The following is a 27,663-nucleotide window of genomic DNA, read 5'->3' on the forward strand; positions in this document are numbered from 1 at the left end:
AGCAAGGGACTGTTTATGAACTGGCATAAGTATACAGGCAAAGGATAATAAGAACTGATCCTTCCAACACCATTTCAAGATTATTATTATTTATTCCATCTCTTATATATTCCAATATATTATTCTATTTCTTTCCGGACCTGCTCATATAGGAATGAATTCGATGGCATACTATAGGCAGAAGGGCAAGAGGAAAACAGCAACCAGCTGTCCCAGGGGACTCGTGGTGAAATGGTTTTATCCTAAAGGGCAGAGGAAAGGGAGAAGCCATGAATCTGGCTTCCTGTAGACTCTCTTCATCCAAGACAGTCTCCTATCTTCTCTAAATAACTAGGACGAGATCAGATCACAAGATCGCCTTAAAACACTTGACCTCCCATGGTGCTTCGCAAACATAAATAAAAGAATTATTGCACTAATTCTACGACATGTGGACTCTAAGAAGGAAAAAGAAAATAAAATTGACAAAGGAGAAATTATCAAAGAAACCAGTGCCATGAATAAATCTACTGGTGCACCAGAGAAAAAGCAAAGGGCCCCCCAGATCTCCAGGGCAAGGGCCACTTATGAGATTCTGTGCATAACGTCAGCATTCACGCGGGTACTCAGGAATTACTCTGCGGTGATATAATGGCCCAACCCTAGAATGCTAGGAGTTCATGTCTCTGCATTTTCCAGGAAAAGAAAAAATTCCTCAAAACATTTTTTTGGAGAGACAAGTCAAAGACATACAATTCTTGTATATTCTATATACAAGTTGTGTATGAAGAAAAATTCAATTTTATTTTTCTCTCAACTCAAAGGAACGGTTCAATTCATCCAGGAAAATTAAAAGGTCACATTGTTTTGATTATGTGTAAAAAATCTTAACCTAAAATAGAGAATTATGACTTAAAACTTTAAAGGAAACCAACTCTTCCACACCGTTCTATTACCCTTATGTAATCCTCAAAATAAAACACAGCCTCAGACAGACACATGTATTAAAATTTGAGTTATGCTGAGTTATGATGAGGAGAGTAATTTAAAAAATCAAAAGCTAATAACAGGTAGAAACGTGGATTAATCCAAGTTTTGTTGGCCTTAAAATTAGAAAATGTGCAATTAACCTTCCCCACCCAATACTGTGAGACCATCAACCTGACTCATCCATTTTCTGCTCATTTAACAAGTATTTCTAACCAGTTTATTAAGCTCTGTCTACGGCAGCGAATACAGAAGAATCCTCGGAGCTTCTATCTGAGGACACGTCTCTATGCGACCACCAGAAACAGTAACAAAACGAGAGATGTGAACGAGTGGACAGCAGCAGTAGGTTACATGCTGACAGATCGTGGTCTCGTCCAAACGAGACGAACTCACAGGGCTGAGCCCTGAGCCTCACGTAAAGAAGCGACAGGCACGGATGAGCACAAGTGGGGGAAAAATGCACGTGCGTCACACCTGCTAGCAGACTGATGCCTTTCTGCGTTCTCGCCAGACACCACCTGGCTGTGATGCCCTAGTCACCTCTCCCTTCAAATTATCAACACAAGGACACTCCATCCCCAACGGTTACACTGCCTGATGACTATTTGATACGTACCAGTGAGGATCGGCTCCACGTGGGCTGGCGTCTGATGGGGGGCGGAGAATTCGATTGTCTACATGAAAAGTTGAAGAAATGAGGGTGGTTATTATTACTTACCAGATAGAAGGCGACCAGGTAGACACGAGAGAAGAGGGGAAAAGAGACACAATGGGTAAGACTTACGGCAAAGCATAAACATTTGCTTCTGGGTGGTAAAGCTAAGAACAATTCTGATTTCCTTCTTTATTCTTCTATTCTGTCTATCTGGGACATATGATACTTTAATAGCATTTTACCAAGTAATATTAGAAGAATGGAGCTTATTTCTAAAGAAAGATTGTGAGGGAAATAAGCAAGACTGAAACATTTCACCATTACACACATTTATAAAAATTGTATTTTTTTTTTTTTTTTGTCTATAGCCATGCCTCCCTGAATAAGCCCGATTCTGTCTGATCTTGGAAGCTAAGCAGAGTTGGGCCTGGTTAGTATTTGGATGGGAGACCACCTAGGAAGATCAGGCGCTGTAGGTTTAAAAAATAAAAAATGAGGGATTGTAAGCTGACAAGGTCCTTGCAATCTGTGAGGTCAACCAAAAGTTGCCTTGCCTAAAAAAACCAAATTTTTTTAATTGTATTTTTTACCTTTGTGTAAGTATGAAAACTTTCATGATAAAAAAAGAATAAAAAATATTATAAAAATGTTTCCAATGAAATAAAAATCAAAAATAAATACTTTTGAGGTATAAAGGTGCTTTAATTAAGATAATACATATTGCAGATATTCATCTGACCTATCTTTCCAGGCAGAATCAACATGAATTTTATGAATGTAAAAATAAAAATGAGTCAGGACCAAGAGTATTACCAAGTTCTTGAGAACTGAAATCAAAGGTGCCTTTGAGAAACAAGTCCCAAATGTCAGAATAACATTTCCCCCCACTCTCACTGAAATCATTAAAAAACAAAACAAAACAAAACTAAAACAACCTAAGACACATAGAGTTTTCCATCAAGCTAAAGGTCTTCAATTTAAAGCACTCTCATTATTCTGATATTTCATCTTTGCTACCGTTTTGGTGATAAGGTTTTTTAAATAATGGAAATGATATAGTAATACTGGATTTTTTTTTTTTAACAACTGGCCAAACACAATATTATTAGACCTATTGTTAAACATCTTTCTCTCTCCCCTCCCCCAGCAGTTTCTCCACAAGTCAAGAAGTATGGGAACCACTCCTGGGAGCCGTGTCTGCAAGCAGTGACGGTTAGTGGAGGAAAAAAAGAAAGAAAGAAAGAAAGAAATCAATGACACTCTTCTGGAAATGAGGGAGACCTCTGGAGAAGGATGCTGTTAAGATGATGCTAGTTTCTTAAAACTCCAGAGGGATCTCGCAGGCCCTAATGCAGCCTGAAACTATGAAACTATGAAACTACATATAGAATTGACTGTGTGTGTGGTGTGTGTACGCGAGAGTACACTTTTAAGAGAGCCCCAGTTTTATCAGATAAGAGGTTAGGAACCTCCCATACTTGGTTAGGAAGAAGAAAGGCGAGGTTATTACAAAAGTAAAAAGGAAAAACACAGTGTCCTTAGTTTTCAGTCAAATATGTGATATTCACTAATATTCGAAGACCACAAAAGAAATACAAGTAATTGGTCAATTTGAGAAAAAGTCACTTGTTGAAAAATGATCAAACCAGAATTTTACAACAGTGAAATTCACTCTTCAAAACAGTTTTCTTTAATTCACCCTACAGGAGTTGACTACAGAGTTCTTGCTAACGACACCCCCACAAATCAAAGGCAAGAACAAAGCAGAACTGCAAAGAAATGACCTAGAGGAAATCGGTTCAAAAGGATGGTGTATGCGTTTGCACGCATGTCCATGAGGTAGATCTAGCTGTTTCATTTGCCACTCCCTGATCACTGCCCTCGTGATCTACATTTGCAAACTCTGCTGGCAGGCCTGAGACCATCAAACACACCTTCAGACCCTGACCGATTGCAGTGACTGGTTTGAAAGCGCCTCCGTCGTGGAGAGAAAAAAAGTCTGCCCAGACCTGACGATGCAGTTCTAAACCGCACTCTTCAGCAAGAACTGCTTTAGGACAAGACTTGACGCCCTTGGACGCGTCTGTCCACTGGGGGGAGCGGAAAAGCGGTTCTTCTCTTGCATTTACGTCCCCGAAGTTCTTTGAAACCAAATTAAACACTTTGGGCGCCCCAACCGCTGATGGGCTCCGCCGAGGAACGCCTTTTGAAGGCAACCAAAGTAAAGGCAACGATAGTATGAGTCCCAGCACGCTTTATGCAAGGTCAGGTCACATTTAAGTTCTCTCATCAGCCTCCCTTTATTTCCAAATTAAGTTTAAAACACACGCACGGATTCGTGACATCTATTAGTGTCTCCCAAGTCTTCCTCTAATTACCCTGGCCTCTCATTTACAGGCAGATGACATGACCCAGAAGCACACGCAGGGTTACCCAACTGTGTAAGCGAAACGGAGCTCAGGATGACAGGAGCGTCTTCTCTTTCAAGCTGGCTCGTCATTCTGCCACACACCTCTGAACAGCCTGCGGATCTGACACGGAGGGGCACCCTGGCAAATTGGCAACGGCTCAGCTCCTCCAAACTCATCGCAGAGGTTGGAAAGGCACTGATGTGGGCTGACCCATCCGGGCAGCCGAGCAGTCACAGTCAATTTGCGAATCGTTTTCTCTCTAGGCACAGGCGCTACACACACCCCACACAGTGCTCATCACTCAAGTTCTTTCGCTCCCGCCTGGCTTTAGCTTAGTCCTTTAGCTTCTATAAGGAATGAGGGGGAAGAGTGAATGGAAAGAGCAATCTACGGAATCCCTAAGGCGCATGAATTTAGTGTGGCCGCGCCGTCGAGCAGAGAGTGGACTAAACGTTTACTTACTCGGTGCAGATTTTGTTTTGTTTGTAAAACTTGTGCCGTGTAGTAAACAACCGAGAAATATACTTGGCATTTTCGATATCATCCTTGGAAATGGAGAGACAGAGGGGGGAAAGAAAAAATAAACATGCGTTTAATTTTATATGCATTTTACTAGGATTACTCTAAACGGGGATACACCCCTGCCTCCCCACAGGTCGAGCACAAAATAACACCCCGAGCCACGAACCAGCATGCTGACATTCGGTGGCAGCCATGCCTACGAAGCCCAGCGGAGGAGGACAGACAATACTGCCTGCTAACGCATCCTGTACGCCCAAGGCCCTGGGGTTACACGGTTGAACCGTCATGTCTTCTCAGAATCCCAAACCAAGTGCTTTAAAAACAAATAAACGAATGGAGGCAGAGCATGGAGGGAACACCAAGCGTCAGTAACCGAGAGGCAGTGAGATGCGTGAACGGCCTTGGCCCATGCGGAGGCCCTTGACAGAAGGCACATGGTTGAGGCGCCTTCGGAGGAGGCTCGGATTATGATGGGAAAGAATCCAGGTCAGCCAGCAAAAGAAAATGCTGTGCCCCATAATCAGGGGTGACTTGATGAGGGCTGGAACCAGCATGCTGAGGACTGTGACACGCCAGACAAGGCGATCCCTCCATCCCCAGGAGGGCGAGGGGAGGAGTCTCTACACCCCAGAGTCAAAACTCAGCTTGGAAAGCTGGTGTTTTGAACAGGAGGTCACCACCACTATCCTGAAATGAGTAACGACAGCACTGGGCAAATACTGGAAACACTTGTCCTCTCAAGATACGGGAAGCAAGGAGAGGCTCTTACGAGCTGAGGAGTCAAACACCACGCGGCCTGCGGACCCCGCCTTCGTCCATTCTGCTTACCGTGTGAAAGAGCGTGGTCTCCTCTTTGATGAGCTCTACAAGAATGGCCGACTTGTTATGAGTGATATTCCCGATATCATTCCACCTGGTCAAAACAAATGCAACCGCGTTTGCCCCCAAGACGGTCCCCACAGTTATGAATCCACAAAGGGCAGGTCACCTGCTCCTGTTGGGCCTAATTTTACAAATTATGATTTAACTATATTTTTAAAAGCTAAATGTTCCTTCTCTCAAGGTAGAAAAGCACAGAAAATGCAACATGCATCTACTTAAGTAGCTAAAGATCCCATGCAAACTGTATCTAGATACTGTTGTTCATAAATTATCGTCTCCTTTATGACTAGCTATGAGAAAAACTTGGGAGGGACTTCTGCTGCCTTGTTCTTCACACTTCCAAATGTGAAAATGACAGAGTATTTTCCAAGATCCTGGCTTTTAATGATGAAGGAGCACATTATTTAGAAGTCACGTGTCTTCCGGAACCTAGGCTGGAGAGCCCACACAGATTCTGTGTTGCAATGGACATTACTAATTATGCCACCTAGAAAAAAAAAATGCTTAGGGCACACACACACGCGCACACACACTTCTCTCTCCTCATGCAGACATTATCTAAAATGAGATACGCAAAAATAACCACCAAAGGAAGGTAAGCTACTACTTCCCATTCTTCCTGTAGCCAGTATTTCTCACCTTCTCTCACTACTACCCGACCTTCATTCTGTGCCCACACCTGTAATTCCCGCCCACTGACTTGGCGCCGTCATGCGTATACTCATCACGCTTCTACGCCTGCCTGGAGGACACCTTTCAGGCTCAGCTCAGGAGCCACCTCCTCCTCCAGGAAGCCCTTGCTCATCGTCAGCCATCCGCACGCTCGGAAAGAACCTGGTGTCATCCTTTACCAGTTGCCGCATTGTATTACGATTGTTTACTTCCGTGACTGGATCCCTAACTTAACCAGAGCAGACCACAGGCCCCACGCTCGGGGAGATTCTGCTCTCTTCACCTCTGCATTCCAAGCACTGTGCCAAGTACCCGGCACATAAGATGCAATAAATGTTTGCTGAAAGCATCAAAAATGATAATGTTGCCTCCGATGTGTATAGGGTATGGTTCTTTCATCAACTCCCTAAGGTGCACAAGGCAGCTATTCTGTTCTTACTTTGGAGATGAGGTGGTTTAAGGGATGAGTACGTGACTTAGCCACATTCACTCAGCTCATCAGGGATGGATGACTTCTAGACCTGGGCTTGCAGGGTTCCCTCCAGTCATCTTTCCATGACACTAGCACCAACTGTGTTTACATTCATCGGCCGGGGCCATATCGTTACAGGTGCTCAGCACAGCTGTCTGCCGGCTTGCAGTTCCATCAGATTGCATCTGCACAGACTCAGAGTTACATGCTCCTCAGCGACGGTCTCCGGAGATAAGACCTATTTGGTTACCTCTGGCTCTGTTCCGCCAAATCAACTGCCAAAACTCTGAATCCACTCTTCACTCTACCATATGACTTCACCTAGTGGCATAATTAACATGACACTATGGAAGAGGTCTGGAAGCAGTTCCTAAAAAACTGTGCGTGGCTTATGATCAGCAAACCTTCAGATCACTTTATTTTTCGTATTTCACCTCGAAAGCTATAATGCGAGACTTGTCTACTTCTCCAGGTTCAAGAAAAAAAACCAAAGCACTGATTTAGTTATGGAGAAATATATGAGACAAAATGCCTGGAAAGATTTAAATGAGCACAAAACCTTTCAGTTACAACTCTGCATATATTTCTCTGTGTTACTCAATTAACTTATAATTTGTTGTAGGTATACTGGAGTTGACTGAATTAATATACCCAAAAGTCAAAAATTTATCCTGTAGCCCTCTCTCCCCCGACTCTCACTTCAATAATGTCTCTATCCAAAGAGCAAGAGAAAATAAGTGTACAAAAATAAAGGCAGGGTGGGGACCCAGGGGCGGCGGAAAGCCAATGAGGAAGCTCTCGGTAGGAAAACTTTCTCAAAATGACCTGCAGCAACTGCTGATCCCGAGAGGACGTGGCTGGCCAGGCTCTCCCAGAAGGCAGGCTGTGCTCTCCTCAAACCGCTGTCTCTGACCATCTGCCCTAGGTGCACAGCTCTGCCTGCGAGATGCACACGCAAGGAAGCTGTTCTTCCAGTAAGCAACAGGCCGCAGTCACTTGTAAATCAGAGCAAGCCTGCAACTTTTGAGATCACTGACACTACATGGAACCAACGGGAGCCAATACAAAGCGAGCTCGTTGGCACGTACTGGGGGGGACATTGCTACACCCCTATCCCAGCTCTGCTCTTGTTAAACGGAAAAGAGGGTTCAAGTGTCAGAATAGTAAAAAGTACCAACGTTTTAAAATTTGTAACAAATTGATTGTTGTTTCAAAGTACGTTCACAACTGGTCTTCTTTCGTGACTATAGAAACTAGTCTGCACCTGTGGTTAGGCAGATGGTACAGGACAGGGGGAAGAAGCCAGTCTGAATTTAATGACTGCTCGAGGATAGGGCCTGTTTCCAACCAGACTCACAAAATTTAGTTCCCATCTTCTGGCTCGGTGGGGTTCAACAATGCATTTCCTAGAGTTAGGTGGGAAGAAAGTTTCCCCCCATCCCCTCCCCTCAAACACATCTTTCGGAAAAGCGAGATGAATTTCTCCATAACCACTTAAATCACACAGAGGGCTGTTCTTAACTGAGTTGAGAAAAACTCAACTGTGATAGATAGTCTGACTTTTAACTCATATATATATATATATATATATATATATATATATATATATATATATATATATATATATATAAAATTCTCATGATCAGTGGGTTCTTCCAGAATCCCTTCAAGGGGAAAAAGGAAAAAAAGACAAATAAGACTACCTGTGTATTATGGCTTGTCTTCCAATTCTGTTTCTCACGAAAATCCCCATAAAGAAAATGCCCAGGTGCACACTGTTTCCATGATTGTCCTGCATAAGATCAACAAAGACAGTTTGTGAGGAAGCAGCTCACCAGCAGCTGGCAGCACCCAGCACTTGGGCTGCAGCCCACCCATGGGACCACGCCCCGCTTCTCGCCCATACATGGAATGAATCACAGGCAGCATCCGGGCAATAAAGTAACCAGATCCTGAAGGGACACATCCCACTGAACATCCCAATAGATGCTGTGTATACTTTTTCCTTTTTCTCAATTTGCCGCGACCCGTTTCCCGTTTAAAAGAATTGTAGGATTTTCTCAGATTCGTTGGCCGTCAGATTTTCTCCTTCATGAACAACTCTTAATATCTTTTCACATCAGCTTTTGTTTCTTAAGTCAAAATCATACACGCACCGTTTGATTATATCGGCTCATTGCATATGTGCTATAATACTTGCACCGTTTGAAGAACTGAACATTCTTTAGAGCTTGTTTGAAAGAGGCCAAGGGCAGCAGACCCGGCCCCACAATTTCCTCTCCCTCAGACGCACCAGCTTCTACCAGTTAAAGCCCCAGTGTATGTCTCTGCGCATCTGCTACGCTCAGCTTTTGAATTTAGAACCTTGTCCGTGCTCATCAGTCCTGGGATGTCTTCTCAGGAATGGGATGTTTACCACCTTCTGTTTCCTCCGTTCACGCCTTGTAAAACACCCAGCATTCGGGTGTGCAGCATCCTAGGCTGGCCCTCTGACCTTAGCTCCTGCCTCCCACGTTCCGTTACTTTGAAGTTTTTTTGGTGAGATTTTTCTTAATTTTACCTTCTAGGCTCTCTCTTAAGGTTTCCACTTCTGACAACATAGTTTTAATTTCTGAGAGTGCCTTTCTATTTTCTGAATGTTCGCTTTTAAAAGCAACCTATCCCTTCAAACAGGGATCTTTTTACATTTTCATATTCATATTTTCCTCTTCTCTTTTTTAATCTCTGAGACTCCGCGGATGGCCTTCCGAGCAGGGGTTCCTTTCTTCATTCCGCAGGGTCCCGGCGTCTTCCAGGCGGCTCTCTTCTCAGTCCACTGTCCTCTGTTGTTCCTCTTAGGGCGTCATGTAGGATGACATCTGGCTGTCTAGTCACGTCCCAGGGTGGGTGGGACGCTGAACGCTGACTGGGAGCTTTGTGAGCATGGGAGGGGCAGGTGGACCGCAGACGCCACCGACGGGCAATCTGCTCCGCCGGTGCTGGGGAAACCCGGATGTCTCATCTTCAGTCTGGGTTCTGGGTGCAGCCGGGTGCTTCCAGCCTCCTGCCTAGGAGAACAAGACCTGGCCGCCAGCGCTCCTGAGAGCAGAGTGGGAACGAGGCTCCGTACCCAGTGAGTAAACTGTCAGTCAGCCCCTGGCTTTCACTGGGGGGCGGGAGGGGGGGTCATCTCGTTCCTTTTCACGGAGTGAGAGGGAGGCCAGGCACGACTAGGCCCAGGATGGACAAGAAGGACCTGTGCATTCCTCGTAACACTGATCTCACTGAAGACACAAAGACGACAGACCTCTTCTCGACCCACCTACCAAAGCCTCCATCAGAACAGGACTCTGCCAGCAAGGACGGAGAGAGTGTGGGACAACTAACTGCTCGTGGCAGAAAGAGCCTTAGGAGAGAAAGAACGGTGCCTCGGTAATTATGGGAAATTAAAAGTTAAGTTACACCACGGAAAAATACACGTGGGGAAAGCAGGCAGGTGGCGTGGAGATGGGAAGAGAAAGGGAAGTTCTGTGGAAAGATTGCCCTGGGCACTGTGCGAGAAGAGGAGCTGGGCGCAGAAGCCTGACGGTGAGGGGGATGGGGAAGAGCGGTCCACCAGGGCGGGGCAGAACGGTCGCCTGAGGCACTGCGCCAGCCACAAGACGTAAGGTTCTAAGGTTCGCTGAGCCAAGGATCAAGGCTCCCGGCTGTGTGACTCATCCCAGAAGCGGTCTCCCCGTGTTCGAGGGCCCTGACGGCACCGGGGTGACGGAGACAGCCCCCGCACCTGTGTCTGCGGACGAGGAGGGCAGACCTGTCTGGAAACGGGCTGGCATCTCCCAACCTCGCAAATTCTTGAGGAACCACTCAGGGAAAAGCCCCCGCTGACTGGAAATGAGCTTCCCTAGGACGCATCTAGAACGTGCTTTTTTACTTTACTGGGTCACAAGGACCTGTGCTCACCTCGCCGCGAGGCACTCCGCACCACTCCCTGTCTGTACCTGCACACTCCCCCATCTGCTCTCCCTGCCTCAGCGCTGACCACCCCACTGCCCCCCACGGGACTGCTGACCCACCCGTCATCCCTAGGGTGCAGGAATCGCTCTAGGTGGCCTGTAGGTGGTCACTGTAGTCCTGAATAGATGTGTGAGGGGAAAAAAAAAAAGAAGCAGCCCAGCTAACTCACACCCACTGGCAGTGACTCAGCAGTGCCTGTCTGTCTAGGCAGAGTAAGGTATAGCATCCCCCATGGACTTTTCCACTAAAGAACATACTAGAAAGTGCATCGGAACCAAGCATGGGGGGTTGCAATACCATCTCCACTATCCCTACTTCCCACAATTCAGAAGGAGAAAAGATAAAAAGGAAGGCGGGAGAAGAAAATGACCCCCCAACTTCCAGGGACGAAAAAGTCAGTTTTCTAGAAGTGGAGAAAAGTTGCCTCTGATTCTTCAATAGCCTGAAATATCATGACTATATATGGGCTGCTGAAATGTAAGTGGGATGCAGATGGCTTCGTAAGGCATTATTGTAAGGAAAATGGATTACAGCCCTACGAAGGGCTGCCGCTAGAGAAGCGAAGGAAAATTAAAACGAATCTAAAAAAGAGCCATTTAGCCCTTTTTGCAAGCTGCGGCCACCCTGCTCAATCCCACTTGATGCGCATGGGCAGTTCTCATTAAGGCAAATTGCAAACGTGCTACAGAGGAGGAACAGAACACTTATAAAACAGCCAGCGGAGCCAGTTTGGAGTGCAATGTTTGTGCTGAAATTGCAGGCATGTCCCAGACGGCTGAAATGTGCCAGTTGCTTTAGGTTTCTGATGAAACTCCATCTTTTGTAAAGTTGGTCAGCAGAGAAAGGAAGATGAGTTTGGGTTATGGGCTCAGCTCTGTAAATGCCAGTGCACTATGACCTCCCCACGCGCCCCCCTCCCCCGAGCCACACCCACTTGGGGAGGTGCAAACGTTGCAGAGGACGTGATGTGCTGTACCCGCTTCCCAGGCACAGCTCCCAGAAACCACCAAAGGGGCTGGAAACCCACAGCGGAGGCTCCATAGAGCAGGAGAAATAAAGCATGACTGCATACAGGAAATGCTCATTCTACCTCATAATCTCTGTACTGGCTTGAAGCAGAGAAGGGAGAATAAGCATGGGGCCTTTGCCAAGGCACACGTGACCTCATCAGCTTCCTGTCCTGTTATAAGACAGGATGTGTGTGCCCTTGATACCTTGGTGGCGCCAGATCGGCTGGTGTTTGGTACTCCACTCACAAGGCTGTCTCATAAGTGAGATATTCTTCTGCTGAAGTCCGTAGAAAACTTCAATTCTCTTAGCTACCAAGAAGTCTTCGCTTTACTAAAGGAGATTGGACTTGCCAATTAATGCCATGTGGCAATAAGACAGCTACGCTGCTCTGGCCTGCTGCCCTCGACACTGGTTTCCCAAGTATCTGTGCCGTTCTGAGAAGGGTGAAGCCAAGGACAAGCCAGGGTAGGCTACCTTCACGGGGAAGATCTCCTGTCCGAATCCATCCAAACGTTCCACTTCGTTGATGTACATAAGCTCAGCCTCGGCCGGCAGGATTCCACTAAAATCAAAAGGCAGCAAAGGAGGAAATGGTTAAGGGCCAGCAAAGTCGAGTGGAAGATCCTACCCCCTACTGGCAAATTCCAGAGCTGTGGTTTAGCTCCAGTTCTGGGAAAAGCAATCATCACCCAACTGTGAGGGCACGGTGCATTACCAAGTAATCCATTAACATATTCCCCAGTAGCTTTTTCTTCACTGGGAATAATAAGAGGAAGGTGAAGTATTTAATTAAGAGCCACAGCCCTATAAAACACTAAATAATTATTCCAGACATCCCTGAGAATAATGCTGCCTGCCTTAAAAAAAAAAAAAAAAAAAAAAAAAAAGTTGTTTTTCTCCTACTTGGGAAAAAAATCAGAACTGTTAAAAAGAAAAAAAAAAGGAAAAAGGAAAAAAACAATAAAACGTTTATGAGGATGATATTTTGGGAGGTCCTCTGAGGTCAGAAGGGAAGGACATTTGTTTCCCTTTGGTCCCAGCGAACAGCGGTAGTCCTGATAGCGAGTTCTCAGCGCTTCCTCAAGCTAAAGTCACCCTCCTTTTCCCTTGTGACCCTCGCTTTCCCACTCAAAGTAGCTCTTTGAGGTCTTCACTCTTAGCACAAGCAGCCCCAGGCTTTTCAAGTCTGGCAACAGATTCTGAAGAAGGTCCCAGAGGGGAATTCTCCCGGCCACCACCTCCACATCTTTGTGGGCTTGCTAGTATTAAAGAAGACAGGGTTGGGGGGAATACGGGAGAGAAAGGAGGGAAACGAGCAGCAGTTTTCAAATCTGCACACACCTCTCAGAGCGGAGCTGAATCACATACTGGAAGAAATAAAACCGTGTCGACTCAAGCTAGTGTCCTGGCAGAGAGGGGCCAGGTGCCGGTCCCCTGCCCTCTGCTGGCCTTACCTGTGGGCCTTGTGTTCCTGAGCTACCTTCTGCGTTAGCTCCTCCAGAACAGCCTCTTCTAGGGCCAAATCCTACCAAAACAGAAAGCAGGGAAGGTCACTTACTATCTTGCTTGTAAATCTCAAAAGCTCTCTTCTCCAGAAGATGCCCTGATTAGCCTCAATTCCTCAATCTCCCCTTTACTCCTTTGAATTAAAGGTAGTAATTTTTAAGACTGAGGGTTAATTTTTACTTTCCTAAGGGGGCTCTCCACTATAACTTAGAGGTCCGGGAATAGTATTTTTTTTCATTTACCTCCTTCTTGCCTATCTGCCTGCCTCTCAGACTCACTTTTATTAAAATGCTTTCTAAGTACTTATATCTTTTAACAATCAGGGTACAGGCAAACGAGTTTCTAGGCCATTGTCCCTTCAAAAGCAGAGCTTAGGAAGGGACTGCGCCTGGCCTGTTTGTCCACCACCACGATACCAGCAAACTGAGTCAGAGCCACCTGAAGGCAGAGGAGGCTCATTCAGATGTTACTTGATGGAGCCTTGGGAGTAAAAGGGGCCATGATGGCTAAAACGCCTCAAAGGAGCTCTGTAAGTTCACAGGGGTGTAGGGGACCAGCTGGCGTCTCCCAGCTGAATCCCAGGTCCCTGGGACCAGGGGTATGTTGTCTCTCATGGGATAGAGCCAATTGCACACATCTCTTCCCGATTCCCTTTCAATGACGGAGAAAGTATTTACAGGGCTTGTTAAAGTTCTTCCAGCAAAGCTGTGTCTGAGAGGGAGCAAAGAAGCCTGGAGAAATAAATCCAAGAGAGGGAGGCCAGAGCCATCAGTTCCCGAGACACTGACAGACATGGCGATGTTAGAGCTTGTCTTATCCCCTTCGGTGGCCCAGGTGCCTGACCTTCCCAGGCGGGCAGGCACCGAGGAAAACACAGATGTGAGCCATCTTCCCCTGAGCTCCAGAGGGGGTGTCAGAAGGGGGGCTCTGCGCTGTGTCCTGGGGAAGCTGTCTGAGGCGCATTGTCACATTGAGGGAGGGGGAGGGCAAGGGATTGACACTTGGGCAGAAAGCATGCAAAATGTTTTCTTGATTCTATAATACCATTTATATAAAGATTATCTCTAATTTCGCAACTTTTCATTGATGAAACACTACCTCCCAAAAGGCACATCTCAAACCTGCAAGAAACATCCCACCTCAAAGTGTTAAAATGTGGGGAAACAAAGCAGTATTTCTTAAAGCTGGACAAAGAGAGTGTAACTATACACTGGACATTCTATAGCTCTGCAGATGGTCACGAGACACCTCAGAGAAGATGCCGGGAATTACGGGCAGTTCTTATTTTTCATGTGCTAACTGATTCATTTTGCTGTTTCCTGTTTAGCCATCCACTGAAATGACTCAAGGTCATGATAGGAAATAAGCTCGACAGTTTGTTTTACGTTATGAAATGACAAAGATACTGCACGGCTTAGGTTTAGCTCTGTGTGTGTGCGCATCTAAGCATTGGGTCGTAGCAAGAACCCAAAACTGATTTTAAAAAGCTAACGAAAGGCATGAGGCAACAGAGTAAAATAAAGAGAGATTAAGTGAAGATCAAAAAGTGCGGCGTTAAACCTCTGCTTCCTACTTTTGGAGAAGAAAATGTCCACAGGTAACCCTCCGCTATTGTGCTCACGCGATGGCCTCAATCTGCATCGGCGGGCTCCCCGAGGCCTGTCCCCCCACTGCAGAGATGAGTGACAGTGGCCCTGCACGAATGAAAAACGCCAGAGTGCACGCCCGTGCACAGCTGCACACCTGGGGAGCTCCTTGTGTACTTAACTTTGTTCTTTTCTCTGCTGCACAAACGCCATTTGACAAATTCTGTTACTTTATAAGATCAAACACAGCCATTCATCCCATCTTCCCTCCCCCACCGAAGGAATGCATTCTTCTCTGTGAAAGCTCTACCGGAACCAAGAAGAAAAGTTTACTACCTGCCATGGCTCCCCGCTGCCTACTCAATTAGGTCAACACCTGGGCCTGGCACGCAGACCACTTCCCTGTGAACGGGCCATTTCTTCTGGACCTTCTCTCTCAGGGGCTCACAGGCTCGGGCACACTCTTCTTCCTAAGACAGGCTGCCTTTCCATCTGCATTCACACGTGTGCCACCCCCTCCCGGAAGAACCACCCTGCCCATCACATCGCATCGCACGAAATGCCACTCTGTCCTCCAGATCCAGTCTCAGCTACCATTTCCATGTTCCCCCGAGCTGACTCTAAACTGCCCCTCCTCGGGGCCTTCCTCTTCCACTCAGTGTCTCTCTCTTACAGCCTTTCCCACAGTCCGCCTGCCATCCTTCTTCATGGTTATTTGTACACTCATCGTACCCTTTGCCCTTGCCCCGTCCTCTGCGAGATGCTAGGCACCGAAGGTCAGGCGCTCTCTCCACATCATTTCCGGGGTCTTTCACCCGGTTTTTATACAATGCCAGCTCGTAAACTCTCAACATATGGTAAATGATCAATAACTGTTTACTGAACTCAACTCAGGACTCAACATGTGAGTTTCATATTGTCAAACAAGAGTTTGTAATTGTGTGACGCTGGTTAATGACTGGGTGCACCGTCTGCCTGTCCTCGGCCTGCCTACATGTCAAGATGCAGCCTACAGCCTTATTGTCGGGAAGGCACACGCCGCAGCATCCTCGGGCTTGCGCGACAGAGACAGATAATGCTGGTAGCAAGAATGCTAATGATGTCGATGACGAAGATGACAATAAACGCTTGCTGAGGATTTACCCCGCGCCAGCTGCACATGCATTCTCTCCTTCCATCCTCACGACCGAACTAGGCTTGTTATCCTCGTTACTAGATGAGAAAGTGGTTAGGTAAACTGCCCAGGTTCGTCCAGCCAGTGAGTGGACAGCCAGGATGTGGGCCCTGAATGCTAGACTCCCACACTCTGAACCTCTTGCCCGCAGACTACAGCAAGGGGTGGCAGGGTGGGGGCCCGGTGAAGATACAGGGCTGACGACGAAAGCCAGGAATTCACCACTCAGATGCACACGCTGACGTCAGCCTCCGCCACATCACCCTCAGCGCTGCCCAACAGGACTTCCTGTGATGTTGGAAACGTTCCTTATCTAAGCTCCTCAGCACTTTTTAAATGCGGCTAATGCAACCGAGGTACTAAATTTTTCATTTTATTTAACCTTTAATTAACTTGAATCTGAAGGCAAATAGCCATCGGCCACTAGTAGCTACTATCCTGAAGAGGGAAGTTTTAGCTCCAAGCATAAGAACATCAGCATTTGTCTGTCCCTGTGAGATTTAATGAGGTCTCTGCTGTTTAAGTATCTGATGTGCTTACAGCCCAGTGGGGAGACAGTCTTATATTGAAAAAGGTATAATACACAAAATAACTGCTCTACCGAGTCATACTTTAACCAGTCGAGGCATTCCACCATCTACGGACTCATAAATAAATATCACGCTGGTAATCAGCGTTGAGAATTCTAAATAGCACCCAAGCCTTGAAGGCTATGTGATTTAGACCATCAATGAAAGAAAGGTACAAAAAAAGGAACAGCGAAAGATTATCAACCTATTTCGCTGCCTCCGTTTGAGACAAAAAACACATACTGTCAGAGCGGCTTCACTTTCCTCCCACCAAGCAAACCGGAAAACACCCTGACTTTTCAGGGGAGCCCCTGAGATGTGAGAGATGTTGACTCAAGAGTGTTGACACTAAATCCTGTCAAGAATTTCTCTGCTAAGTAATATGTTCATCTCTTTGAATGGAGGTCGATTCAATGGGTGGATTAATAAGACAAAAACCAGCAGGCCCAGCATACAAACTTCTGTTTTCTTTGGGGGGAAAAAAGATAGTGCTGTTCGTGAAGTTAGAAGTCTTGCAGTACTTCTCTAACCTGTAAGAACAAAGTCAGTTTTGGACCAACTTAAATTCACCTCATGCGCTGACTGTGAGTTAATGACTGCGGCCTTACTTCCAGCCTCTCAAAACCTTTGTCGCCAGAATGCCACTTTCTCCCAGAGGCCACAGCAGATCAGATGCCATTTGACTTCCAAAATAGCTCTTGCTTTGCTTTCTTGTTTTTATCTTCACTGCTAACACCTAATTCTCATCTCTTGCCAAGAAACTACAACCGATTCTCATCTGACCTCCTCCCACAAAGGTCTCATCATTGCAATTCAGCAGTTCTCGAAGCATGGGCCCTGGACGGAGCCCATGCGTTCCAATTCTTCAGATGTTTCTGTCTCATCTGGCACCTTCAGGTCCCTCACACTCTCCTGAGTGACAGTCGGACTGGCCAGCTGACTCTTACCCAATCACTCACACCACCTTGCCTCTGCTCCTTGTCTCTCTAGATCATTCCTTGCTCCCTATCTCTTGGCAATCCTGCCCAACCTTTACGACGCAGTTCACATACCATTAGCCTTTAAACTTTCCCTAATCTTTCGTGCACATGTAAACCCTCCCCACATAAAATCCTGATATACAACTTTATTACCACTTGGCCTTGAATTTGGATTTTGCAAACTTCCAACTGACTCAACCAGTCTGCTGTCTCCCTGAGAACAAGCACTGTTTCTTATATAAGTTCATCCCTCGGGGGGTTAGTTACCCAGGTCAGTGCTTTGGGCCAAACAGTTGATCAAAAAAAAAGGGGTGAATAACCATTTCTAAAATCAGAGCCAGAATGTTGGAGTGGGTATAACTCTTCCCTAACAATGCTTTTCAATTGTTTTACTCCTTCCTCGCGCTTCTCATTTACCCCAAAGCTACCAAAAAATAAACAATCAAAAATTCCCTACTGATTCAAACCTAGCCTCACCCCTAATTTAACCCAGGAATGGACATTTCACTTCATGACTCATTCCATGAATTTTCATGAGCACAGGCTATAAGCCAGACAACAGTGGACAAGACAGAGGGTCCCTGCTTTGGACCACAAAGATGAAATTCTGACAATCGAGGGAAGGAACGTTGAGATGCTGAAAGAGCTCTTTCAGTAAACGGAGAGAAGGTGATTTAGTAGTTAGTGGTTGATGGCTGAAGTGTGACATATAGTCAAGGAAAAAAAAGAGTCCTCTCTAAGGAGATGACATCTGAATCAAGACCTGAATGACAAGTCATAGGACGATCTGGGGCAGAGCATTCCCAGGCAAAGGGAACCCAAATGCACGGGCCTTGGCTTGGGACCAAGCTCGGTGTGTCCAGGAAGGAGGAGACCCATGGCATTGGAGGGCGCTGCTGGTGGCAGTGATGCTGGGTCATGGCAGGGCGGGGCGGGGCGGGGGGAAGGTGGGAGTCAGGGAAGTGTCTCGAGGAGGTGGGAAGAGGCATCTTAACTTTTTCAGTGTTTTACAAAACTTGTCTGAACTTTCTAAATTGATGGACTTTCCTCCCCAGGGAATATGTGTGTGCAAAATGCTCTAGGATTTCCAAAGGAAAGAATTACACATCCAAAGAAGGTAGAAAATTAAGACAAAGGAAATTATACTTACCATAGGAAACAGCACATATTCTCTGAGGAAGTCTTGAGAATCAAACTGATTATAGTCTCCGAAATCAGCTGAAAAGAAGGGGAGAAGGGTCATAGTCATCACATGAAATTAAAAGTGGACTAAATTAGGGTGAACTTATCACATTTATTTTTCTACACATCATCCTATTTCTGCACAGTTATTAACTAAAAACAGTGCCAAGATGTGTTTGCTATAGTTACCATGTTTACTTAGCAATACTGTCAATATCGGCATGTAAGCACTGCTAGGCAATTTTCTAGAAAGAATGGGGAAATTTGAAAGCAATTCCTAAACGATTTTTAAAATTTAAAACAAACGTATTTACCTTTGTGTTAAAGATGCATCAACATATATCTTAAGAATGTCTGCCAAAGGGACTTTCTGCTGCAAGGTTAATTTAGACAACTGAAGAGCCGAAGCTCTCCAACACCTTTTCATATATCTGCAGCTGGAAATTCCCACCGTAAATCACCCTTGGCAAGCAGCCTTGCAGATCTCTACGCCTCCTACTAAACATCTTCGCATAGCGCGAGATGCCAAAACTTCTGTTCTGTCCTGTTCGCATCTCGCCATGTATGTCTGAGCCCATGCAAAATATACACAGCAAGGCTGGATCATAAATCTATGAACGCCTTGCTTCTGATCCCACTTGCTCTCACAAGAAAAAAAATAAAAAAATTCAAAGTCGCATGACATTGTCATTTCATGTGAAAGGTTTGGCATCAGGTGAAAACGGACTCAGGTAACTTTAAAGGAACAAGGGAAACGGAACGCCAGGGCCCACACGGAAGGCCCGCGGAAAGACGGTGCCAAGAAGGCAGATGCGCGTGACTGATCACCAGCTAGGCGAGGCCTTCAGGAATCGCAAAGATCACGCGCTCTGCCCATTTTCAAGTTGAGTCATCGGTTATCACATTTCATCGCAACTCATATCTCTGTTGATGCGTCTTTCTAATGCCCAATAACAGCTCTCGGGAAAATGGTTTTACAAATATTATAGCTAGAGGTGGTTTCATCACGCTCCACAGCTAGCTTCGAGGACCCAATAAGAAGAGAATCCAGAGTAAGTTCATCAACGTCCTTCGGCCTGAAAGCTATCGCCAGCTTTTCCCCATGTCTAGGATGCTGTAATAAGCCTGTTGACCAAAGAATGAGAGGGGAAAAAAGAGACCAAAGAAAGCGACCAGTAGAGAAAGTTTTTTTTTTTTTTAAAAAAAAAAAAAGAAAGAAAGAAAGAAAAAAGAAAGATCCGATTTGAAGACAAGGGACATACTGGATCTTCTCTCTCTTCTCCCAGTTAAGGGTGTCTTTTTCTATTATTTTACTGATTTTTTCTGTTACAACCACGGATTGTCGCTATATTATTCTGGGCACCGTGCCTTCCTCTTCCAGTCTTTACGTAGACAGATGGGATACAACATATTTTCTGTCCTTCCATCCGCACGGTAACGACAGAAGTGAATTACTGCTAGGAACTGGACGGCCGACAAAAATTGCTAACCTGCGAATACCCTGGAATGAAAGCGGTCAAGGGAAGGCCACCCCTTTGGACACTTTAGAACCCAAAAGATTCAGCTGCAGTCCAGAGTGTGGGAAGTTCAATTCACAACTTCTAAAATAACAGCCCACATAGCAAGGACTCGGCTGCTGGCAGGTTTTTTAGATGTTAACTGATTTTAAAGAAAATAATGACTGAAAGGGAAACCTGCTTCTCTTAAAAAATTGTATTTTTATCTTCTTGTTTGGAATATGACTAAAGACATTTAAGCTACCACTCAATAAAGAGTAATATTTATTTATGCATAAATATATGTAAAATATTATGTAACATGTTACACAAACATATGTAAAATACATGTTCATTTAGACAAGATAAAAAATAGCTGTCCAATAAATCTAAGTAGGATAGGTTGAAAGATAAATTTAATGCAATACATGTTTGTTGTTTCACATTAAGCCTGTGCATTTTAATTTACCTCTTTAACTGTGTAAGAATAAATTATACTACAATGTTTAAAGCTATCACACTTGAAACCGATGTGAAAGTCACAGGGTCATAACGTCAAGCCACGAAATATGACACTGGGCAGTGAAATAATTCTGAGAAAATGTTCCACGAACTCTGAAATGTAGCTTTAATTAAAGTCAGGATGAAAGCGGGTATTTCTTCAAATAAAAGTAAATTATGCAAGCTTGAGTAATCGGCCATCCTGCCACTAAAAATCACTAACTCTGCAGTTTTAACATAACTTGAAATGGAAAGGGACAGTTTCTAGAGGATCTTTAAGTAAACTGAACTTCTGGGAGGCCAGCCACACCAGAATCCAACAGAAAGTGGAATTTCACACTCTGGACATCACTGTCTCTTACCTTGCACAGCTAAGCCAGCCAGCCGGATCACCTGTTCCAAGGTGCACCGTAATCGCCCCTCGAGGACATCTTTTTTGACTTGCAGGTAATACTGATATCTGTTCATGGAAATAGAGGAACAAATCATCTTAATAACACATACTTGGGACTCATTCCCACCACCGTGATGTCTCTAAAACCTTGTGTCCACAGCAGGATACACAGGTGATGTTGATAAAGGTCAGCTCTCTAAAAGATGGAAAGTGACCTCTGCCTGTGTTTATCTTTGTTTGATGTGGCAGGTGCCACATCCCGTCCACTCTGAGTTTGAGAGCATTCTCATCGAATCGCTTCATTGTGGGCCAGCTGGGTGAGCTGCTGATAAGGGCCAGTTCTTCACAACAGAGACCAAAAATCAGAACAGCCTTCCACACCTGGACCCCCACAACGACACGGACGCCAAAGCTACATTCCACAGTGTGCATTCCTGAAAAAAAAAAAACTGGCAAACACACCAGTTTTTAAACTCAAAAGTTTGGTAGTCTTGATCGCAAATAGGCCAAATATTTGGAATCCTGCTAATGGGCAGGATAAAACTCTACAGGGCCGAGCTTGCCCTACATGTCTCTGACTCATGAAAATCTAATCTAACGAGATACTGAGCTTTCCAACCCGAAGTACATTCTGTCCATCTGTACTTCGTCTCAAACCAGTGAAGTATAGATGGACAGAATGTGTCCGTACACAACATCAAACCTCAGATGAGACCACTGATCTTAGAAGCTAATGCAACGTACTAGCTCCATGCCAAGAAAATTACACTCTTAGAATTACCTAAACATTCAGAAATCTTCTTGCCCCAAACCTTCACTTCCCAGGACTTCACTTCCTTTGATCATACTTTTAAAACACAATCACCTCTTCAGCAAGACAGACTCTTCTAGCATTAATTCCTGGCAAACGCTAACAAGTTTTTTGTTCCTGGTAGCCATAACTCTCGACTCTTTCTTAGTTTTGACATGTTAATCAAGGGAACTCTGGAGTGACCCAAAGCCCGCTCCTTTGGAGACAGACAATCAGGACTGAGAGCTAATTATCGCTGGCTCTGGCTTGTATCATGAATGTCCTCGCTTGGTGATCCAACGCCCGTTTGACGGAATAATCAGGCTCTTCGCCCGGCCCAGTGGAGTCTTGACTCCTTCTCTCCTGGGCAAGGTAAAGACAACCACATCAGTCTCTGGTGGGAAAACCCTGCACTCCGATTGGAAGGATGGGCACTGGGAAATATTTAAAAATTGTTTTTTAGTCAAACTTAATAGGTAATAGAAAAAAAGACCTATTTTTCCTAATCCCGTCCTCTCTTTCACCTAAAATAGTCATAATCATTTTACGAGGTCCACTATCAAATCTTTTACTTCCTGTCCACATCATTTGACTACATCGATGAATGTATATAACATACTTATTGAGCACTTCCTGTATGTTTAGGTCGGCTAGCGGCTGAGGGACATCCTGGAGCAGTCTGAGACAGTCTCTGCCTTGCAGGGATGCTCACTGCCTCCTGGACCATCGCTGTCATGTTTTTCTCTCTAGTGCACTATTAAGGGCTCAATTTTTAAGAACAAGTAAAACATTTTAAAAGGTTTCATCCTGGCATTATCTGTGATAGCTAGAGATTTTTTAGATGTCGCCTTGGAAGTGAACATGATCGGCTGATAACTTTGGGAACAGAAATCCACAGAATCCAGCAAAACAACCATTCTCGTTTTCTTCCCCTGTTGACGTCAACTTCCATCTATAACTGTCCCTTCTATAATGAGCAAGTTCTCCTACAGTTCCATCCCATCCTAGGCGACGGTGAATGCCAACCCACTACTAGCAAGGAAGACCAGGGTTATTCCTGGTACTGTACTTAGGTTGGATGTAGGCTTCTACTGGAATACAAAACCGAGGTGCCAAAGAATGCGGGGTCCATTCCTGGAAGCCCCTCGGGCTACGAGAAACTCTGAGCGGTGTTAATGATATGGTGCTGTTACCACATGAGATTGCGAATATTACTACACGAGCTCAAGGAAACGAGAATGAAATGGACCACTTCTGAAACCGTCTGCTACATTTCTGCTCAAAGGGCACGTTTATAAAATATAATAATTCCATCCTAGATGAAGACTAAATTAGAGAACATGAGCCAAAATTCTATTTCGAGAATGTTTGGTTTTTGCTTATTTTTGATTAGCAATTTGATTCTAACAGCAGTAAAATGTAACAGTGAGTCCTATTTTGGAAACATGCAATTTCATGAAAGTACACTCCACCCTGTCACAGCGCTGGGTGGAGGGGAAAAGAAAAAAAGCTAATCCTCATGCCAGGAAAGTAAGTATTTGCCAACTTTCCGAAGGGATTCTCTTTGAAATCCCAAACTCACAAGGAAAACTTTTTAATATTTTTTGTATTCAAAGACCTGGAAATCAACTGACTGCTGAGGTCCAAAGAGCAGTTTTAGGTTAGGTCTCTGCTCTTTCTCTAAGAATTGGTGAACATGATTCTGCTTGTTGAATAAAGGTAAAATTTCAATTTCTAAAGTTTTTTGTTTTGAATCTGCAGGGAAGATTAATTCGTGGATTAAGTGCACGTTTCTCTGGGTGAGAAAAGTCTTCCTGGTTATCAGTGATATTAAACATTACGGCGGAACCTGACAGATACTACAAACCAGGCTCTGTGAGTCTCATCTATCTGGAATATTTCTATCCAACCTCAAGAAAATAAGTGACTTCCCCATGTTTCTTTCTCCTCCTAAGATTCTGAAAAGAAAGTTTTAAAAACTGCCACACCAGGTCACACCAACAGGGCACCCTCAACATGTACAGATGTAACTAAGGTTTCTAATTCACAGGTGAGGAATTCATCTAAACACTTATGCAACTAGGTCTTACTGGCAGGTCTGTTAACACTTCTCGGGTAGAGAAATTCCACAGGATGTTCCGAGATGTATGGCTTGTACCACCACAGTAAGACGTGAGGAACTCAGAGGCTGAGTACATGTTGCTTTTAAATGTTTCTCCTAGCCCTCCCACAAACAATTCATTCATTCCAAGTCCAGTTCAGCAAAAGTGCCTCGGTCAGGGAACAGCCATAAAAACATGAAAGCCTGAAGGTCTCACACGGGCCATGCTTCTACCACGGACTCGACATTCTCAGCGTAAACCACGGATGGTGGCGACAGGAGCGTGGGAGGCCACCGTACCGTTACGAACGTTTGCGGCTGCTGTCCACGCGGCCTGTCCCCCGAGACCGTCACACTCGCCCACCTCATTCACGGCAACTAGACTTGGGGGTCCACGAAACGGAGGTGGTCGTGACACGTGCCACTGCCGAGCAGAAGTCTTCTGAGCGAGAGCCTGGTTCCATCTGTCTCCCCAGTGCCCAGGTGGGGACTGGAGCTCAGTTAGCCTCAGCCCTGGGGAAAGAAGGCAGTGGACGCAGAGGACACGTGAGGTGGGCGAGAAACCAGCCTTTGATCCCGAAGGCCACAGAGCTCTGAGGGTCAGGTACTGTCATGGCGTGAGTCAGTCCAAGCTATTTAGTAAGGGGAGGATCTCAAAGAGCCAAGTCCAACCATGTCATTTTTAGAGAAGGTAACTGTCGAGGGAGAATGACTTGCCCAAGGTAATCCTGCTCCTCAAGGGCAGGGCCGGCCAGGGCAAAGGTCAGGGCTTGCCTTTACAATCAGCAATATCAGAAGAATATTGCTGGAATGTTCTAGCACCCCGTTCTCCCAGGCCAGCGCAGTATGTACCAAAGCACTGATGCCACTTCTGCCTGACCTTATACTGGGCAAAGAAGAAATGAACGTGTGAGTTTCTCTATCATAAAAGACAAAAAAGAGGAAACTGAGGACAAGAGGTCCTGCAATGCTGGGGTGCAGGGCAGCAGCAGAGCATAATTTTAACGCTTAGATGGAGAAAGCGGCAGCGCATTCTGGCCATTCCGCGGGGCGTTCGCAGCTGTAAACACAGATAACGGAGAGGGTGGCCCACCCTGCTCCCCGCCTTCCAGGACCGGATAAACAGTGCGCACGCAGGCCGCCTCCCTCCCCCTGTCCCTGCACCCTCAAAACCCCTGAGATTTTCCGTTTATGGTTGTTCAGGTATAATGTGTTAGGTACCTGGACCGAGCACTGTCTACAAGCTTTTATATTTAACGAATGTTGTCAAGTTGACGGTCACTCTAAGCTGCACCGTCGAGCAGACTACAAAGCCACCCCTCCCGCAACTGTGCAAAACTGAAATCATCTAACAGGAGGAAGGGAAAAAACAAAAACAAACAAACAAACAAACAAACGGCTAAAACTATAAGTCAACGGAGATCACCTTAAAAGGGAAAGCTTTCTTCTGGCCCTTTGCACACCACGAGCCAACACGCGTGCACGCGTGAACACACAAACATGTGCGCAGACGCAGACAGACGAGCTTGTCTTGGCCAAAGTTCAACTCCCGAAGTTTTCAACAGCCACCGATCAGCACCCTGTTTTGCCAGAGACACCTCACTCCTTACCGAGACGCCTCAGATCTCAGTGAGTCAAAGGATTGAAATTCTTGCCTAAAAAGGGTGATGTTTGTGTCAATACACGTAAACACGCACACAGGCCTTGACTACTCGCGAGGAAAAGCCAACGATAGCAATGTGTTGCGGAAGAGCGTGCCACAACCTGAACCTCGCTTTCTGCTCTTGAACTCTTGCATTAATTATGACAAATTACAGGGAACCCAAGTATAGTTTATACGTATGATAAACTCCCTAATAATAGCCTATCATTTAATCAGGGGTTCTCTTTTGAAATGAAAACCTCATTCCCTCACAGAGGAAGAGAGAATACCCCGACACCCCTTCTTTCTGTTCCATTCTATGCTACTGGGCACAGATTTCTCTACAGCAATCCCACCAGTAGGATTTAAAAAAAAAAAAAAATCAAAAAGTTTCACTGCTGTGGGCTGTGACACCCTCAACTAGGAAGACATGGCAACAGAAATAAAAATACTTGGCCTCAAAGGAAAATACGGCCCTAAAGTGTGTGGTCTTAGGCAGGAGCTGTTCTGCTCTGACTTCAACATCTCCAGTGACTTGGAAAACGGTCTGGCAGTTCCCCAAAAGGTCAAATACGGAGTTACCATCTGACCTCGCAATTCCACGCCTAGATCTACACCCAACTGAGCACGCATGTTCACATGGAAACTCGTACACGAAGAGCAACATTATTCATAATAGGAAAAAAGAGGAAGCAATCCAATGTCTGTCAACCTACGAACAGATAGATACACACAGTGTGGTCTGTCTGTACAATAAAATCTTATTTAATCATAAAAAAGACATGAGGTATTGATATACTTGCTACACGTGCATGAACTCAGGAAAAATTATGCTGATAGAAAGCGGACGGACACAATAGGCCACATAGTGCATGATTCCATTTATATGAAATGCCCAGAACAGGCAAATCCATACAGATGAAGTGGATTAGTGGCTGCCGGGCGCTGGGGAGGCGAGGGAGGGGGAACGACCGCCAACGTCCTGAAGTCGGACGGGGCGATGGGTGCACGACTTTGTGAATATACTAAAAACCACTCGACTGTAGACTTTGAAATGGTTAAAATCAATGGTGAACATTTTGTGAATTTTGTCTCAGCAAAACAAAACATCCAATAACCCTAATCAGGAAAAAGTCCGAACTCCTGATAGAGCACACCAGGCTCTCCGTGATCCACGCAGAACGACTTTCTAGCTTCTCGTCTCACCACGCACCACGTACTTGAATTGTAATAAATTTGCTGTGCTTCCCAGTACCTGCCATGTTCCTTCCTGCCTCCTCACTTCTGCCTCTGAATGCTCCTGCCCATCCTTCTCCATCCGGAGGATCACCTACTCGTCCTCCAAAACTCGGCTGAACTCTACCTCCTTTCCCAAAGCTTCCCAAACCCTCCTGACCAGTTCACGGACCCCTCCCCCAGCCCCCTCAGGACTTCACCCAGGCCTCTCCTGCACTGTCGCCAGCTCTTCCCCCACCCCACCAACCTCCTCGCCGGCTGGCGACTGGGTCTTACCATTCAATGTCAGTATCTGGTACTAAGTAGACAATAAACATTTCTGAGTAAATGAAATACTAACAGAGAAACAAAGAAGAAGGGAACTAAGCAGGGAAGAAGAGAGGTAGAGAGGGAAGGAGGAGGGAGGGAGGAAGGGAGACTAATTGCCTCACAGTAGATTATGTGGTGTTATTTCTATGGTATGAACGAGGCACCTAGAAGTTTCAGAAATGTAACCCATCACACGTCAAGCAGAGAGTCTTAAGAACCTTTTGTTTTTAGATAGAGGGTAAAAAAATTAAACTCTTTCAAAGACCAAGAATAACCAAAACAATATTGAAGAACAACAAAGTTGGAAGAATGACACTACCCGACTTCAAGACCTATTATTAAGCCACAGTAGTCAAGACAGCATGGAATTGGTAAAAGAAGAGACAAACAGATGAATGGAACAGCACAGAGAGCCCAGATATAGAACCTCATAGTCAGCTGATCTCTGACAAAGGAGCAAAGGCAATATAATGGAATGGAGATAGCTTCTTCATCAAATGGTGCTGGAAAAACTGTGAATTGACATGCAGAAAAATAAATCTAGACACAGACCATACACTCTTCACAAAAATTAACTCGAAATGGATCACAGACCTAAATGCAAAAA

General features: G+C 45.4%; 1 protein-coding gene and 1 pseudogene across 3 annotated transcripts in view; one reads left to right on the forward strand and one right to left on the reverse strand.

The window, feature by feature from the left end:
- PTPN14 (protein tyrosine phosphatase non-receptor type 14) overlaps nt 1-27,663 on the reverse strand; it is a 146,968-nt gene that overhangs the window by 31,376 nt on the left and 87,929 nt on the right. For all 3 annotated transcript variants that reach the window (XM_016166469.2, XM_016166468.2, XM_036234498.1), the window contains 8 exons: nt 20,947-21,044; nt 18,556-18,623; nt 13,045-13,115; nt 12,065-12,152; nt 8,287-8,375; nt 5,386-5,470; nt 4,498-4,580; nt 1,586-1,643 (listed from right to left, as the gene is read on the reverse strand). In XM_016166469.2, coding sequence (XP_016021955.2) covers nt 1,586-1,643; nt 4,498-4,580; nt 5,386-5,470; nt 8,287-8,375; nt 12,065-12,152; nt 13,045-13,115; nt 18,556-18,623; nt 20,947-21,044 — 640 coding nt within the window. The remainder of the gene's footprint in view (nt 1-1,585; nt 1,644-4,497; nt 4,581-5,385; nt 5,471-8,286; nt 8,376-12,064; nt 12,153-13,044; nt 13,116-18,555; nt 18,624-20,946; nt 21,045-27,663) is intronic.
- Nucleotides 1,985-2,103, forward strand: LOC118613053 (annotated as a pseudogene).

This window comes from Rousettus aegyptiacus, unplaced genomic scaffold (assembly GCF_014176215.1).
Source record: "Rousettus aegyptiacus isolate mRouAeg1 unplaced genomic scaffold, mRouAeg1.p scaffold_m13_p_17, whole genome shotgun sequence".
In the NCBI taxonomy this organism is placed as follows: Eukaryota; Metazoa; Chordata; class Mammalia; order Chiroptera; family Pteropodidae; genus Rousettus; species Rousettus aegyptiacus.